Source organism: Schistocerca piceifrons, chromosome 3, assembly GCF_021461385.2.
Source record: "Schistocerca piceifrons isolate TAMUIC-IGC-003096 chromosome 3, iqSchPice1.1, whole genome shotgun sequence".
NCBI classification, from domain to species: Eukaryota; Metazoa; Arthropoda; class Insecta; order Orthoptera; family Acrididae; genus Schistocerca; species Schistocerca piceifrons.
In genome coordinates, this window is record NC_060140.1 from 227,909,569 (window position 1) to 227,925,929 (window position 16,361).

The 16,361-nt window shown below is 38.8% G+C and overlaps 1 protein-coding gene across 3 annotated transcripts in view; it reads left to right on the top strand.

Moving 5' to 3' along the window:
* LOC124787937 (disintegrin and metalloproteinase domain-containing protein 11) overlaps window positions 1-16,361 on the top strand; it is a 1,045,780-nt gene that overhangs the window by 869,416 nt on the left and 160,003 nt on the right. For all 3 annotated transcript variants that reach the window (XM_047254929.1, XM_047254930.1, XM_047254931.1), the window contains exons 11-14: window positions 6,822-6,985; window positions 10,606-10,773; window positions 14,984-15,176; window positions 15,268-15,379. In XM_047254929.1, coding sequence (XP_047110885.1) covers window positions 6,822-6,985; window positions 10,606-10,773; window positions 14,984-15,176; window positions 15,268-15,379 — 637 coding nt within the window. The remainder of the gene's footprint in view (window positions 1-6,821; window positions 6,986-10,605; window positions 10,774-14,983; window positions 15,177-15,267; window positions 15,380-16,361) is intronic.

Sequence of the window (16,361 nt, forward strand, 5' to 3'; positions counted from 1 at the left end):
CAAGGTATGCAGGACACCTTCCCACAGCTGGCAGCACGACGAATTTCGCAGCTTGCCCACAGCTACCAACGAGATAAAATTTAAACTCATTGCAGCTACCCTCCCCAAGTGCCGCTGCAGTTCATCACACCTTTCCGAAATTGTCAAATCTGCTTGTTGCTTCCAAAACCTGGTCTACAGATGTAAGAAGACCGCTATGTTATTCTATTACACAATGTAAAAATGTTGACGTCGGAGATCAATGCCTCACAGCGAAATGTAAGACGATATATATATAATGAATTTGGGGGAAAATCTCGTAATGTCGGGTAAATATGATATTCAAAATGAACGAAAAAGAATACCACATTAGCCACTTCTGCTATTCATACCAATATTTAAGCTCCGGAATGTAAACTTCAAGTAACTAATATTTGCATTATTCTGATTCTGTCATAGGTAGCGGATAGCAATCTGTGTAAAACTGTATAAATGCTTTGTTTGGATTATTAGGTTAAAAACAGCTGCATAGTGGTATAGTAGAAGAGACAGTGCCCTGTGTGAAAATAGCTGTTTTTCTCATGCTCGTTTCTTTCAATTTGACACCTGTCATTAATTTTACTACTCGGGTAGTAAAGGACAGCAGCACATTGATAGATAACATTTTTATAGACCAAGATAGGTTTAAAAACATAAATTCTTGTCCTGTTGTGAATGGGCTTTCTGATCATGATGCTCAGCTAGTTACAGTGTATAACATAGCTCCATTCAGTTATTCAAAACTACCCTCCAAAGTTGTGCATTCAATTAATGACTCAACAATGAGAAATAGGATGTAAATGTTCATTAGAAGAAGCATGGCAGTTAATGGAATAGGCCTTACTCACACCATTTGATACAATTGAAATTCCACCCACCTCTCCTCCTGAAATTAGGAAGATAATAAACTCTCTCAAGAATAAAAGCTCACATGGAATTGATGCCATTTCCAGCAGGTTAATAAAAGCTTGTTCCCAAGAAATAAGTGGGATTCTTAACCACATATGTAATAGCTCTCTGAAGCAGGGCATTTTCCCAGATAGACTGAAGTATGCCATTGTTAAACCACTGCATAAAAAAGGGGATACGACTGATGTCAACAACTACCGTCCAATCTCTCTTCTAACTGCCTTATCCAAAATTCTTGAAAAAGTAATGTATTGTAGAGTAGCTTCACACCTTTGTAAAAATAAAGTTTTAACAAAATGTCAGTTTGGTTTCCAGAAGGGTTTCTCAAAGGAAAATGCTATATATACTTTCACTAATGAAATATTAAATGCTCTGAATAACCGGAAGTCACCTGTTGGGATTTTTTGTGATCTATCAAAGGCTTTTGATTGTGTAACTCATGGAATACTTCTAGATAAGCTCAAGTATTGTGGTATGAATGGGACAGTGCTCAAATGGTTTAAATCATACCAAACTGAAAGAGTGCAGAAAGCTGAAATGAACAGTTCACATAATATGCAAAAAACTGGTGATTTCTCAAACTGGGGAACAATCAAGACTGGGGTGCCGCAAGGTTTGGTCTTGGGTCCTCTGCTGTTCTTAATATACAGGGTGTTACAAAAAGGTACAGCCAAAATTTCTGGAAACATTCCTCACACACCAAAGAAAGAAAATACGTTATGTGGACATGTGTCCGGAAACGCTTACTTTCCATGTTAGAGCTCATTTTATTACTTCTCTTCAAATCACATTAATCATGGATTGGAAACACACAGCAACAGAATGTACCAGCGTGACTTCAAGCACTTTGTTACAGGAAATGTTCAAAATGTCCTCCGTTAGCGAGGATACATGCATCCACCCTCCGTCACATGGAATCCCTGATGCGCTGATGCAGCCCTGGAGAATGGCGTATTGTATCACAGCCGTCCACAATACGAGCACGAAGAGTCTCTACATTTGGTACCGGGGTTGCGTAGACAAGAGCTTTCAAATGCCCCCATAAATGGAAGTCAACAGGGTTGAGGTCAGGAGAGCGTGGAGGCCATGGAATTGGTCCGCCTCTACCAATCCATCGGTCACAGAAGATGCAAAGCTGGTACTTTTTGCTGATGATACTAGTATAGCTATCACACCCAACAGACAAGAATTAACTGGTGAAATTGTAAACAATGTTTTTCAGAAAATCATTAAGTGGTTCTCTGCAAATGGGCTCTCATTAAACTTTGACAAAACACAGTATATACAGTTCCACACAGTAAATGGAATGAGCCCATTAATAAATATAGACTTCAATCAGAAATCGGTAGCTAAGGTAGAATATTCAAAATTTCTAGGTGTATGCATTGATGAGGGGTTGAACTGGAAAAAACGCACTGAGGATCTGCTGAAACGTTGGAGTTCAGCTACTTATGCTATTAGGGTCATTGCAAATTTTGGCGATATACATCTGAGTAAATTAGCTTACCATGTGTATTTTCATTCTCTGCTTTCGTATGCCATCATATTCTGGGGTAACTCATCAATGAGTAAAAGAGTGTTCATTGCACAAAAGCGTGTAATCAGAATAATTGCTGGAGCTCATCGAAGATCATCCCGCGGACACTTATTTAAAGAGCTAGAAATCTTCACTGTAGCCTGACAATATATATATTCACTTATGGAATTTGTTATTAACAATCCGAACGAATTCAAAAGTAATAGCAGTGTACATGGCTACAATACTAGGAGAAAGGATGATCTTCACTACTCAAGGTTAAATCTAACTTTGGCTCAGAAGGGGGTAAATTATGCTGCCACGAAAGTCTTTGGTCACTTACCTAATAGCATCAAAAGTCTGACAGATAGGCATATAGCATTTAAAAGGAAATTAAAAGAATTTCTTAATAGCAACTCCTTCTACTCATTAGATGAATTTTTGGATATAGTAAGTGGGTAATTTCCAAATGCCACAAAAAAAAAAAAAAAAAAAAAAGTAAATAAAATTAAAAATATTGAGTGTCATGTAATAGTTTGTCTAATGTAATATCTTGTATAGACACCTTTTATTAGCCTGACACGTTCCACATCATTACGAAGTGTCATATTCATGATCTATGGAACAAGTACTAATCTAATCTAATCTAATTTGGCTGTGGCAACAGGAAGGGCATTCACCCATCATCTACCGCCAACATTGCAAAACACACGTTAACATGCTGGCCCTGTGACGATACAGGATAAGGCCAGGAAAAGACAAAGAGGAGCAGTTTTTCTCCTAATATAGCACACAAATATATAAAATAATTACTGTAATTATCAGTGCCATTAGAGTAACACAGTTTGGGTTGTTAGTATAGACCTACTGTTACGTTAGAGAATAAGACATCTGGGGTTCTTTCTCCTTGTTAATGTATAGCTTGACTTGCTGCACATTCCTGAAGGCTATCCTTTGTGATGGGACTTACAAAACATGATGTGTGAATGAATGAATAAATAAATGAATAAGTAGTGAAAGTTACCTCTGTGTCAACAAATGTTATTCCCACATATTTAAGACTACTGGAATCCAGTGTTTGTAGATGTATGCAACTGCTGAACAGCACAAAAAATACTACAGGTGTGAAACTCCATACTGTCCAAAGTTGCCTGCTTGTCATCAGACTTTATTCACATCTGCCTGCTATGTGTGTAATACCACTGTTCAGTCAGCATGACAAACTGCCATACCTACAATGGACAAGTAATCGTTAATAGTGGATACATGAAGAGTGGGCCGGAACAGTGTTCACACCCTGCTGATTAATGCATTCTTGTGTGGGAAATAAAGGGTAGCATTTGTGTGTGTGTGTGTGTGTGTGTGTGTGTGTGTGTGTGTGTGTGTGTGCATTGCTCCCAATGCCCTGGGGAATATGGTGTAGTGACTAATGTCCAGAGCATCCTTTAACTAATATCAGCTAATTTACATGGAAAACTGTCTGTTGCTCACTCATTTTTGAAACAGTTTAAACTTCTGTTAATCATTACAGTAAAGCAGTTCATGATGATGTGTTATCATTCAGGATTCCAGAAACAGTCATACTCCATCCAGAAATTTTGTCATTTTGGTTCACTCTTGCTGCACTGGATGTAATCCATTGGGGACTATACCTGAAACTGTGATCCACAGATAGAGTTGGTTTGCTTGCTAGAACTATGTGCTTTCAATTGCCTCTCAATTTGCTTTTAACATTACTATCTGGGTGGCTCTTACTCTTGGTTTGTACATTCCAGTTTGTACATGTGATGTATTTTGTTAAAGGGCTTTGGGGGTTCTGCAGTAGATCAGGTGAAGAATTCAAGTGAGCACTAATATCTGATACTGTGTGAAATTTATATTTATATTTAGAAGCTGCTTCATAAAGCTACAGAAAAACAGAGCGCTCCCAAGTGCTCAGGCAGTCTCATTCTCTTCCGTGTTATTTCAAGTCCTCAGAAGGCTGACCCTTTCTTGGAAATTTACAACAAATTGTACTTATTCCTTGCTACAGTTTCCCTTGTAACTTTTTTAAAACTTGTATATGATATCAGGAATGAAAAGCACTCATTGTTCTTTGAAGTATTAAGTACAAAGCAGATTCTAAATAAATATAAATTACACAAAGTACCAGAAATTAGTGCTCTCTTGAATCCATCTCCTTGTCCATCATAAAGCACAGTGAAATGCTAATCTACTAGTCAATCCCACTTTCTTTATGTACGGTTAAGGTAAAGCTAAAGCTGACATTAACCTGAAAGTTTGTTTGAACACACACAGTGCTCTACTTGGCTTGTTGCTGTTGGAGACGGTATTCTCTAGCTCTCCTGTAGCCTTTAAACTGACTACTTACCAAGCCACTTACAAGGTGGGCCTACAGTTTAAAGTGGACTCCAGATCTTTTTGCAAATTGGCTGCTTTCATGTTTACAAATTATTTTCAATTATCAAGGAAGTGATGTGACAGAAAACAATCTTGCACCACTTGATGCCTGACCACTGGATTTGCAGTTTGACATTTACTCACTGATCCATGTGTAATGAATAAAAATAACTTTTTTCACGTTTAATTAATTTTTTCAATTAGAATAGAAAAAGAAAAGAAGCAGTTTCTTGCTGTTCTGCTCAATTTTTTATTTATTCACTGTCCCTGTTTTGGCTTTTTAGGCCATCATCGGCTGACAACTGGCTGCCACGACCTGTAATGTTGTAACACTGGGCAGAGATATTAGGCACTGCAGAAGTTATTACAGTTACAGCTGCTTATCTTAAATATAAATTTCACTCAAAAATGAATTGTAATATGTGTTATCCCTCTGTGGTGTACCAACATATGAAGGGAGGTGGCCAGGAGTAGTGGAGCAGCGAACTGTGACTGTCGGAGGTCTGCACAAGGACAAATACTTAATCTTTGCCAATAGTCAGTAAATGTGTCTTTACTTTACTTGAGTCAGTCCCAAAGTACAATCCCAAATCTGAGTCCAAGAATAACAACAAAATACATCAACATGAAAACACAGTCGGCAAGGCAGGATGCAATGTGATGTGATCTCCAGTCCACAATCAACTGAAGAACTTAGCCTGCTTGACTGCTGTTGGTCTGTTTTTTATCCAATACACAGAGGTTGCCCTTTTCAGCAGCCAGTGGAGGCCGGACCCAACAGGTGTGCACCATTGTCCATGGCAGTGTCTTGTGTGACCACTATCAGCATCCAAGGAATTCTTGCAATGTGTTACCAACTATCGCAGGGTGTCGCTTTCGGCGGTATCAATTGCAATGACACCACATAACATTTTAAATACAAAATTGGCTTCTCTGTGTCAGTTATCCAGTTGACACATTTCAAGACAACCAGATAATTACAACAGTAAAATCAACTACATCTGTATAATAAAACAATATATTTTTGTATGATTTCTATATTTGAGGTCAAGTGTGCCATTTTTGGTATTATAACTTCTGAATAGTCTCCTATATATGTCTGTCCCATGGTGCACTAGCTATAGTTGTGACATTTGTTGTCACCTGATGAAAACCTAAGAAGCCAAATATTAGGTACAGAGTAAATTAAAGTTAATTTTTATTGTAAAATCACTTCTTCATTCCTCAAGGTTAAGTGTGGGCTGGTAAAAGGATAATTTTCTGTTCTTCAGCCAAATGAGCAGTAAATGGAAAAGATTTTAAACATTTACACTAATTTCAGTTACTGAAGGGGTTGCTTAGACAATTTAAAATTACCTTTGTGTTTTAAAGTAATGCTAATGAAGCTGTGAGTATGATAAAATTAAGGTATTCACTGCATTGCATAGGAGGAACCCGTAACAGGAAAGAATCATTTGTGAGAGTGACAGATGAGAAGTTTTTAGCAGCATAGAATTTGGGATACTAGCAGAGCAAATGGATGTGTGTTGAGTAGGGTATGATATTATTTTGTTGCTGAATCTTAGGAGTGCAACAAGGATAGAGGTTATATCTGATAGAAGGGATGTATTCAGAATCTATTTCTTGAATGAGAGTGAGAGACAATGTAGTGTGTATGTAGGTGCAGAGTTGGATAGCAGTGTGTTGAGACGATAGAAGTGGATGACACAAGTGGAGACTTTGTGGAGCTGGTAAAATATTCATGCAGGAGAGAGTTAACAGAGTCATAAAATAATGTTTAATGCATGATTTGGAGAGCCTGATTCACCTAAGTGAGTGAAATTATTTGCATTTCAAAGAGAATCAGCCAGATCAAGGCTTTTTAAGTGTTTAGGATGGTGGTGGAATGCAATCCCATGTACTTCTCAATAATCTTGATTCAATAAGGGTTTATTACAGTATTCTCGTTTATATTTGACTGGACATTGTAATGTTACAGGAGAGGAGTGCTTTTGCCGAGACTGGCATGGCTGCATCATGGCGCAGTCCATTGTGGGCCAGGACAATGTGCAGCCCTACAAGTTCTCAGAGTGCAGCCTGTCTGACTACATCGATGCCCTGCGGATAGGGCATGGCATCTGTTTGCTCAACAAGCCCAATGAGGTCAGTGTCCTTTCCCCAAATGCTTCCACCGCTGTCAGCTGCAGATTGTAACTGCTGCACTGTCAAGGGCTATTGATTTACGACACAGAGTGCAGCATTTTTGTATCACTTTTCTTTCTTTCTTTTCAAATATTTGGCTTTCCCTTGCGATATTACATTCCTTTTTGAGCCACGTTCATTTGTGTTCTAATGTCCATGTTACAACACTTTTGAATACTAATTTAGACTATGTGTAGCACCATGAACATAGAAACAGATGCTGACTTGTGTTAAATAATTTAGAAAATAAAAAAATAAAATATTTGTTAAAAACATCAACCAGTGGAACAAAAAAAACATTGCAGATTGCAATATTGTGTAACATGATTGTATGTTGCAGGTTTCACAGTTGGTATTTTCTTTTGAAATGGTTTCTGGTATTTTATGTTTGTCATTGTGCCATTGTCACTGATTGTTACATAAAATTTCATGTCTTAGTATGGGGGAGATCATCAGAGGCTATATAGATTGTTTGCTAAGGTTCTCTTATTTTTAACCCAAGCTAAAATGAGCAATTCCAACTTGATGGTGTTGCAACCGAAAGCACCCAAATTATTATTATTGGCTAGCTGCTCTCTACCTTGTGGTGTTATTTGAATCTAGTTAAAGATCTATAATCCAAGGTACAATAGATCTAGAGAATTATCAAAATATTGTCAAAAGAAAACTTGAGTGCAAACTCACATGCTCAGTTTCACCACAAAAGTCTGAAAGGACACTATTTAATTTATTAGATGCTATGTTCCATAGTCTCTCTTGCTTCTAATCCATAGTATTGTTGTCTTATTGTACATTTCAGCGTAGCGAAGCCAAAAAAGATAAATGTGTCATTAACCTGAAAGCAGGCTTGAATACGACAGAGCTTTTACTAGGCACAATTGTATCAGAGACTTGTGTAGCCTTCCTCTGAAATTATTATTTTTTGGCAAAAAGCGCATTTGTTCCTCTGTTTGAATAATAGGTTTTAATGCTCCTTTTCTGATCCTGTCGAGGTTTCAAGGAGGATAACTTTTGTCTAGAAGTGTATAATGCGGGTGACTTTTATTTAACTTGTGTGCTAAAGAAGTGGCATATATATTGAAAGAAAATTTCAGAATAGAAATAAGACAGCAAAGGGACCAGATAAACAGCAGTAAAAAAGAGAACTGTAGCAGTCTCATTGGAACGCATGAAAAGAAATTTTTCTGTTTACAGAATAATATTGCAGAAGAAAGACAAGAGATTCAGATTGAGGGAGAGCAAAGAAAGCCTTTTTCAGCAAATGATCTGTAAAAAAAAAAAAATAATGACATGGAAATAGAGAACTGTTGAAAGCAGATTTTCTTTTGGTCTGTTAAAGTCAGTTGGGGCACAGATTTCGTAACCATTGTTTTCTGTCATTGCAGTCAGTGTAACCTTATCAGCAGTTTTCCAAACTGTCAAATTATGAGTATGTTTTTCCACAATAAATATATGTAGTTCCTCCGGTGTGGTAGATTTAACTTCATGCTAATTCTTTTAATTAAGCTGTCATATCACATGTAAAACAGTTTCTTTATGGTTATCAGATAAAAGATAACAAAACATGACACACACTTTCTAGGCCTCATCATTTTGTCATAGTTACCGTTGCAATTTGTATCGATGTGAGGAAAAAAGATACGATATGTCACAAACTGGTTCATCACTCTTTCCTGCTCAGAATACTTAAAATGTAGCACAACGAATATACACAGTGCAATCATATCAATGTGTCCACTGTCTATGTTTGACTTCAGTGTGCAATACCCAGTCACAGACAGCAGATGGCATCACTAGCAATGGAGGATATTTGAAGAGTGTCAGGGGATGCGGAATACAGTCATGGGCATAATGTGGAAATGGAGTGATTTATCTGATATCAAAAAGGGATGATCATTGCCTCTCGGGCCAAGGGTGGAAGCATTTCCAAAATGGCTAAGTTTCCAAACTGTTCATGTGCTGCCATGGTTAATGTATAATGTGCATGACAAAATGGCACTATCCAAAACTGGTTCTGAGGCAACTGTGGTATACACCATGGCCCCTGGCCATAGATTAGAGGGGTGAACGACGGTTGCAGAGATGTGTACAGGCGAATAGGCTTGCAACTGTTGAGCAACTGACTACCCAGATGAACCCATGGGCTACGAAAAGTGTCTCCTAATGACTATCCAGCAAATGTTGCTTGCATATGGGCCTCTGCAGCAGAGTGCCTGGTTCATGCACTCATGCTGACTGCTGTTCATCAGCAGTGAAGGCTGAAATTGGAATTCACACGCTAACATTGCAACTGAACTTCCACTAAGTGGCAACAGGATACCTTTTCAGATGAATCACATTTTATGATCTATCGAACAGATAGCCATTGGTGCATATGTCTTTAAACAGCTGAAAGTAATCACCGTGCAATAATCATAGAAGGGTCCAGGCCAGAGGAGGGAGTGTTATGGTCTGAGGAATGTTTTCATGGCATTCCTTGGGTGATCTTGTAAACCTGGAAGGCACGGTGGATCAACACAAGTATGAATCTATTGTTGGCAAATGTATTCAGGCTTTTGACAGGTAGGCACATTAATATGGCTGGACAGTGTAGTAATCACTTTTGATAAACCATGTATGCCTACTACCACTCTGGAGTATTGTTTCTCCTTAGAAGCTTAAAAATATAACAGTTGGTTATTCAGTTTCTCCTGTTTAAATACTATGAACCAAAGATGCACAGACACATAATTTGCTTGAAGTGAACAGGTTGTTCATCTTTAAAAATGTAGGGTTTATTGTAGACTAGGCATTAATTACAAATTCATAACTACCGGGTGTTCAAAAAACCAGTATAAATTTGAAAACTGAATAAATCACGGAATATGTAGATAGAGAGGTACAAATTGACACACATGCTTGGAAGGACATGGGGTTTTATTACAACCAAGAAAATACAAACGTTCAAAAAATGTCCGACAGATGGCACTTCATCTGCTCAGAATAGCAATAATTAGCATAAGAAAGTAAAACAAAGCAAAGATGATGTTCTTTACAGGAAATGCTCAATATGTCCACCATCATTCCTGAACAATAGCTGTAGTCGAGGAATAAAGTTGTGAACAGCACTGTAAAGCATGTTCGGAGTTATGGTGAGGCATTGGTGTCGGATGTTGTCTTTCAGTATCCCTAGAGATGTCGGTTGATCATGATACACCTGCGACTTCAGGTAACCCCAAATCCAATAATCACATGGACTGAGGTCTGGGGACCTGGGAGGTCAAGCATGACGAAACTGGCAGCTGAGCACACGATCATCACCAAACGATGCGCACAAGAGATCTTTCACGCGTATAGCAATACTTTGCTTTTTTTTTTGTTCTAATAAAACCCCACGTCATTCCAAGCATGTGTGTCAATTTTTACCTCTCTATCTACATTATTCTGTGGTTTATTAAGTTTTCAAATTTATACTGACTTTTTGATCACCCGGTATATCTTATTTCAACAAATTCTGATCATTGAACATCTCTTTTTGCTGATATATTAGCATTCTTCTGCAAACTCATATCTTTTGTTTCATATTATTGACAACATAACAGCTGGAGGTGCGAAGAACCTGCGGCAATGGGCTAGTCGAAGAGGGTGAAGATTGTGACTGTGGCACAATCGACGAGTGCCACCAGCATGATCCATGTTGTGATCCTATCACCTGCAAGCTCACCAAAGAGGCTGACTGTGCCACAGGCCCATGCTGTACCAACTGCAGGGTAAGTCAACATCTAATGTCTCTGGTATTGCTAATGCAAAACACATGAGCTGTAATTTCCAGGCTATTCAAAACTGTATGCTAGACCAGAACTGTAACCTTATTTACTTTTTACGGACAATGGTATACCGAGGCAGTAATTGCAAGGGTACCGTGTGGCTCAACACAGATTTCCATCTGTCTGGATTTCTTTACTGTCCTTTTGATAGAGCAATAAATGTGTAATCAGCTCACTTCTGTGAAGCGTGTGTTGGGTAACTACAATTGCAAATAGCTCGGAAATAGTGCAATGTATCAAATGATTTCTCTGCACAACCTCCCCTGCAACATCCTTACAAGCCTTTCAGGCTGATTCTGACCACCCTGTATAAGCTCTGTAAATGATATACCAGCTGCCATGGAAAATAATGGTGGATCAAATGTGGTTTACGTAGCATGGAGGCAGTTTGTGGGATCAAATTGAACTCACTATTAAAATCCTCTACTGTATGATAAGTGTAATTCTGAGTATTGAATATCAGCTTACCTGAAGTAGCCATTTAGGCCCAATCCCTGGAGCTTCGAAAAAATGTTCGTGGCTCCTTCTCTATGAACTTTGGTTTCTTTTATGGCTCAGAACCACATTAAAACTCAATGTAAAAACAAAATATGCCTAATTCCATGGCTAAATTACCAAGCAAGTTAGATAGCTCAATGCAGTTTTCTTCCACATAGAGTAACTAAAGAATTCAGAGTGATTTTTTTTTTTTCATCAGTCTACTGACTGGTTTGATGCGGCCCGCCACGAATTCCTTTCCTCTTCATCTCAGAATAGCACTTGCAACCTACGTCCTCAATTATTTGCTTGACGTATTCCAATCTCTGTCTTCCTCTACAGTTTTTGCCCTCTACAGCTCCCTCTAGTACCATGGAAGTCATTCCCTCATGTCTTAGCAGATGTCCTATCATCCTGTCCCTTCTCCTTATCAGTGTTTTCCACATATTCCTTTCCTCTCCGATTCTGCATAGAACCTCCTCATTCCTTACCTTATCAGTCCAACTAATTTTCAACATTCGTCTATAGCACCACATCTCAAATGCTTCGATTCTCTTCTGTTCCGGTTTTCCCACAGTCCATGTTTCACTACCACACAATGCTGTACTCCAGACTTACACCCTCTGAAATTTCTTCCTCAAATTAAGGCCGGTATTTGATATTAGTAGACTTCTCTTGGCCAGAAATGCGATTTTTGCCATAGCGAGTCTGCTTTTGATGTCCTTCTTGCTCCGTCTGCCATTGGTTATTTTACTGCCTAGGTAGCAGAATTCCTTAACTTCAGTGACTTCGTGACCATCAATCCTGATGTTAAGTTTCTCACTGTTCTCATTTCTACTACTTCTCATTACCTTCGTCTTTCTCCGATTTACTCTCAAACCATACTGTGTACTCATTAGACTGTTCATTCCGTTCAGCAGATCATTTAATTCTTCCTCACTTTCACTCAGGATAGCAATGTCATCAGCGAACCGTATCATTGATATCCTTTCACCTTGTATTTTAATTCCACTCCTGAACCTTTCTTTTATTTCCATCATTGCTTCCTCGATGTACAGATTGAAGAGTAGGGGCGAAAGGCTACAGCCTTGTCTTACACCCTTCATAATACGAGCACTTCGTTCTTGATCGTCCACTCTTATTATTCCCTCTTGGTTGTTGTACATATTGTATATGACCCGTTTCTCCCTATAGCTAACCCCTACTTTTTTCAGAATCTCGAACAGCTTGCAGCATTTTATATTGTCGAACACTTTTTCCAGCTCGACAAATCCTATGAAAGTGTCTTGATTTTTCTTTAGCCTTGCTTCCATTATTAGCCGTAACGTCAGAATTGCCTCTCTCGTCCCTTTACTTTTCCTAAAGCCAAACTGATCGTCACCTAGCGCATTCTCAATTTTCTTTTCCATTCTTCTGTATATTATTCTTGTAAGCAGCTTCGATGCATGAGCTACTAAGCTGATTGTGCGATAATTCTCGCACTTGTCAGCTCTTGCCGTCTTCGGAATTGTGTGTGGATGATGCTTTTCCAAAAGTCAGATGGTATATCGCCAGATTCATATATTCTACACACCAACGTGAATAGTCATTTTGTTGCCACTTCCCCCAATGATTTTAGAAATTCTGATGGAATGTTATCTATCCCTTCTGCCTTATTTGACCGTAAGTCCTCCAAAGCTCTTTTAAATTCCGATTCTAATACTGGATCCCCTATCTCTTCTAAATCGACTCCTGTTTCTTCTTCTATCACATCAGACAACTCTTCACCCTCATAGAGGCTTTCAATGTACTCTTTCCACCTATCTGCTCTCTCCTCTGCATTTAACAGTGGAATTCCCGTTGCACTCTTAATGTTACCACCGTTGATTTTAATGTCACCAAAGGTTGTTTTGACTTTCTGTATGCTGAGTCTGTCCTTCCGACAATCATATCTTTTTCGATGTCTTCATATTTTTCCTGCAGCCACTTCGTCTTAGCTTCCCTGCACTTCCTATTTATTTCATTCCTCAGCAACTTGTATTTCTGTATTCCTGATTTTCCTGGAACATGTTTGTACTTCCTCCTTTCATCAACCAACTGAAGTATTTCTTCTGTTACCCATGGTTTCTTCGCAGCTACCTTCTTTGTACCTATGTTTTCCTTCCCAACTTCTGTGATGGCCCTCTTTAGAGATGTCCATTCCTCTTCGACTGTACTGCCTACTGCGCTATTCCTTATTGCTGTATCTATAGCATTAGAGAACTTCAAACGTATCTCGTCATTCCTTAGTACTTCCGTATCCCACTTCTTTGCGTACTGATTCTTCCTGACTAATGTCTTGAACTTGAGCCTACTCTTCATCACTACTATGTTGTGATCTGATATCTGCTCCTGGGTACGCCTTACAATCCAGTATCTGATTTCGGAATCTCTGTCTGACCATGATGTAATCTAATTGAAATCTTCCCGTATCTCCCGGCCTTTTCCAAGGGTATTCGCTATTACTAGAGTGATTAATAGGTCTTATATCACTCAGAATCATATGATAATCATCTTTGGTTCACATGTTGTTATGTTGAATGACTCTTTTCATTATGATATTTCCTCCATTCCCTTTGAAAAATATCATTCTCTTAACAACACGCGAAGTGAATACTTCGTAAATCATACTTTATGAAATTGTGCCCACAGGACTGGTGTTTACATATTTTTATAATTTTTGTAACCAGCTGTTACTATAGCCTAAATAGCCTGTCATGTAGACTGCAGGCTCACCATCCCAAATGTCACACCATATTACAGTTGTGAGTGGGGTAATCCATAGCAGATTTGTTTTAAGTTGGAAGGAGTTATTATAGCTGCAAGATATTTGAATAAGTATATGTTGCAGTTAATCTTTTTATGGATGCAACTTATATACTCTTTTCATCTATGTTACTTATCTGTCACAGTAGCTAGAAATTTATGCTTGTCAGATGTTTCAACAAAAGACAGTGATTTGATATTTATGTTGACTTGAGGTTGATTACAATTTAATAAAATCTTCCTGATAGCTTTCCTATCCTAATTTAATGTAAGTTTCTTCATGGCAAGATATTCTATGGTCAGACCTAGATAATAAAAGATGTGCCATCAGCACAGTTCACTAACTTTGAGCTTTGTGGCTGCATTAGATCATTGATATATAGAAGAAACAACAAAGGCCCCATAATACTTCTCTGTGAAATTCTACAACTGAGATCCTTGTATGTTGATCACATTTTTAGGATATAGCCTTCATTTTTATAACATAGTTGAGCACACAGTCTTCAATCAAAGAGGTAAGAAATCAAAAAGCAAGAACATAGCAGATACTGATTGTGTGCCCTATTAATGTGTAGGTTGTATGAATCCTATTTCTAAACAGAATAATCAGATAATTTTACCAAATATGTGGAAAAACAAATGAAAGAAATCACCATTAATTGAAGAAATATTGTGAACTGAACTAACCTACGCCATGTCATATCAATCTAGAACCTACCCACAAAGTACAAGTTTATATCACTATGTTAGAAACTAACTAAAATACAGTACACAAAAAACTGAGTGTAAACACAATAAGTACAACCAATTTTTTATTTCTTATTGTTGTTGTACTTAAAAGCACACCTATTTAAATTAAAAGTGCATCTATGATTTTTGTTTCTTTCTGCAGCTTTTGTCAAGAGGTGTCCTTTGTCGTGATGCAACAAATGAGTGTGACCTACCTGAGCACTGTACTGGTCAAAGTGGCGAGTGTCCTCCTGACATCCACAAGAAGAATGGCACACCATGTGGGAACAAGGGATATTGTTTCAATGGAGTGTGCCCCACACTGAATATTCAGTGTGAACTCATCTGGGGATATGGTAAAATGTTATCTGTTTTGAATATAGAACTCTTTTTATCAGAATATTATGATATTTTTGTATTGGTTAACACTAAATAATTTCAATACAGGAGGGATTGCAGCAGATGAACAGTGTTACAACCAGTTCAACTCAAAGGGTTCCATCAATGGGCATTGCGGAATGGATGCTACAACAGGCCAATACATCAAGTGTGAACCTGAGTAAGTCACAATAATGTATTCCAAGTTTTGTGTCCTTTGTTGCAAACTACATGCACAAGATTGATGAGTGATGATCCTAGGTTGTGTTTAAGTATACTTTTATTACAGCATCACAACAAAGCTGAGTTCCACAAAAAACAGAATAACAACTGAAATTATTGTCCCTGATCGTATATGAATATGAACAACAGAATCAAAGTCTGTAGCAATGTCAGTCCATTGATCAGACTAGCACAAGTACACAATCAGTATTACGCAGTCACACTACCAGCACAGTGGCATGGAGTTCTGGGAGGGCCAGAATCGGAGGAAGTGGCATACTCCGACAAAGATTGTTGGCCACTCAATGTAAAGTGTCATTCCCGGTAGTGGTTGGATGAGCATTGTTGTGTGGTGCAGTGTAGATTTGGTTGGAAGCCCCAATGGATGGGCTGCGGGATACAGCTGACACTTGGGCTGGATCTGAGCAAACAGCTACTAGGCCTCCCATCCTGTTTAAGAAAAAGATGGCAGAGCTACTTGCCACTAGCCAAAAGATCCTGCAAGCTGTTCCTCAGCTGTGACTGGTGGGGCCAACCAAAGAAGGGGATTGCAGAGCTGGTGGGTGCCACAGGGGGGGGGGGGGGGGGGGGGGGGGATGTCTCCGTCAGGTTGGTGCAGATGATATCCAAAGATGAGGGGCTGCAACCCTTTTCCCCAGAACCTGAGACATGATGTTGTAAAGCAATATCTACAAATTTGGTGGTCTGTCCAGGCCTGGCTGTGAAGAAGTGGGCAGAGAGCAAGCATGAAACAAAAAAGAAATTGCAAGAGAACAGTGGCGCCGGTGGTGCAGACTGGTATGGCCAGCCTGTGGAGTGGTCCCAGAAGGAGCTACTGCAGGGTCAGAGGTGACCAGCTACTGTCCATGAAAGCAAACCTGGTAACCGACTGGAGCCATTCGGTGAGATGCACGTACACTGTTGGAAACAGATGAAAAAAG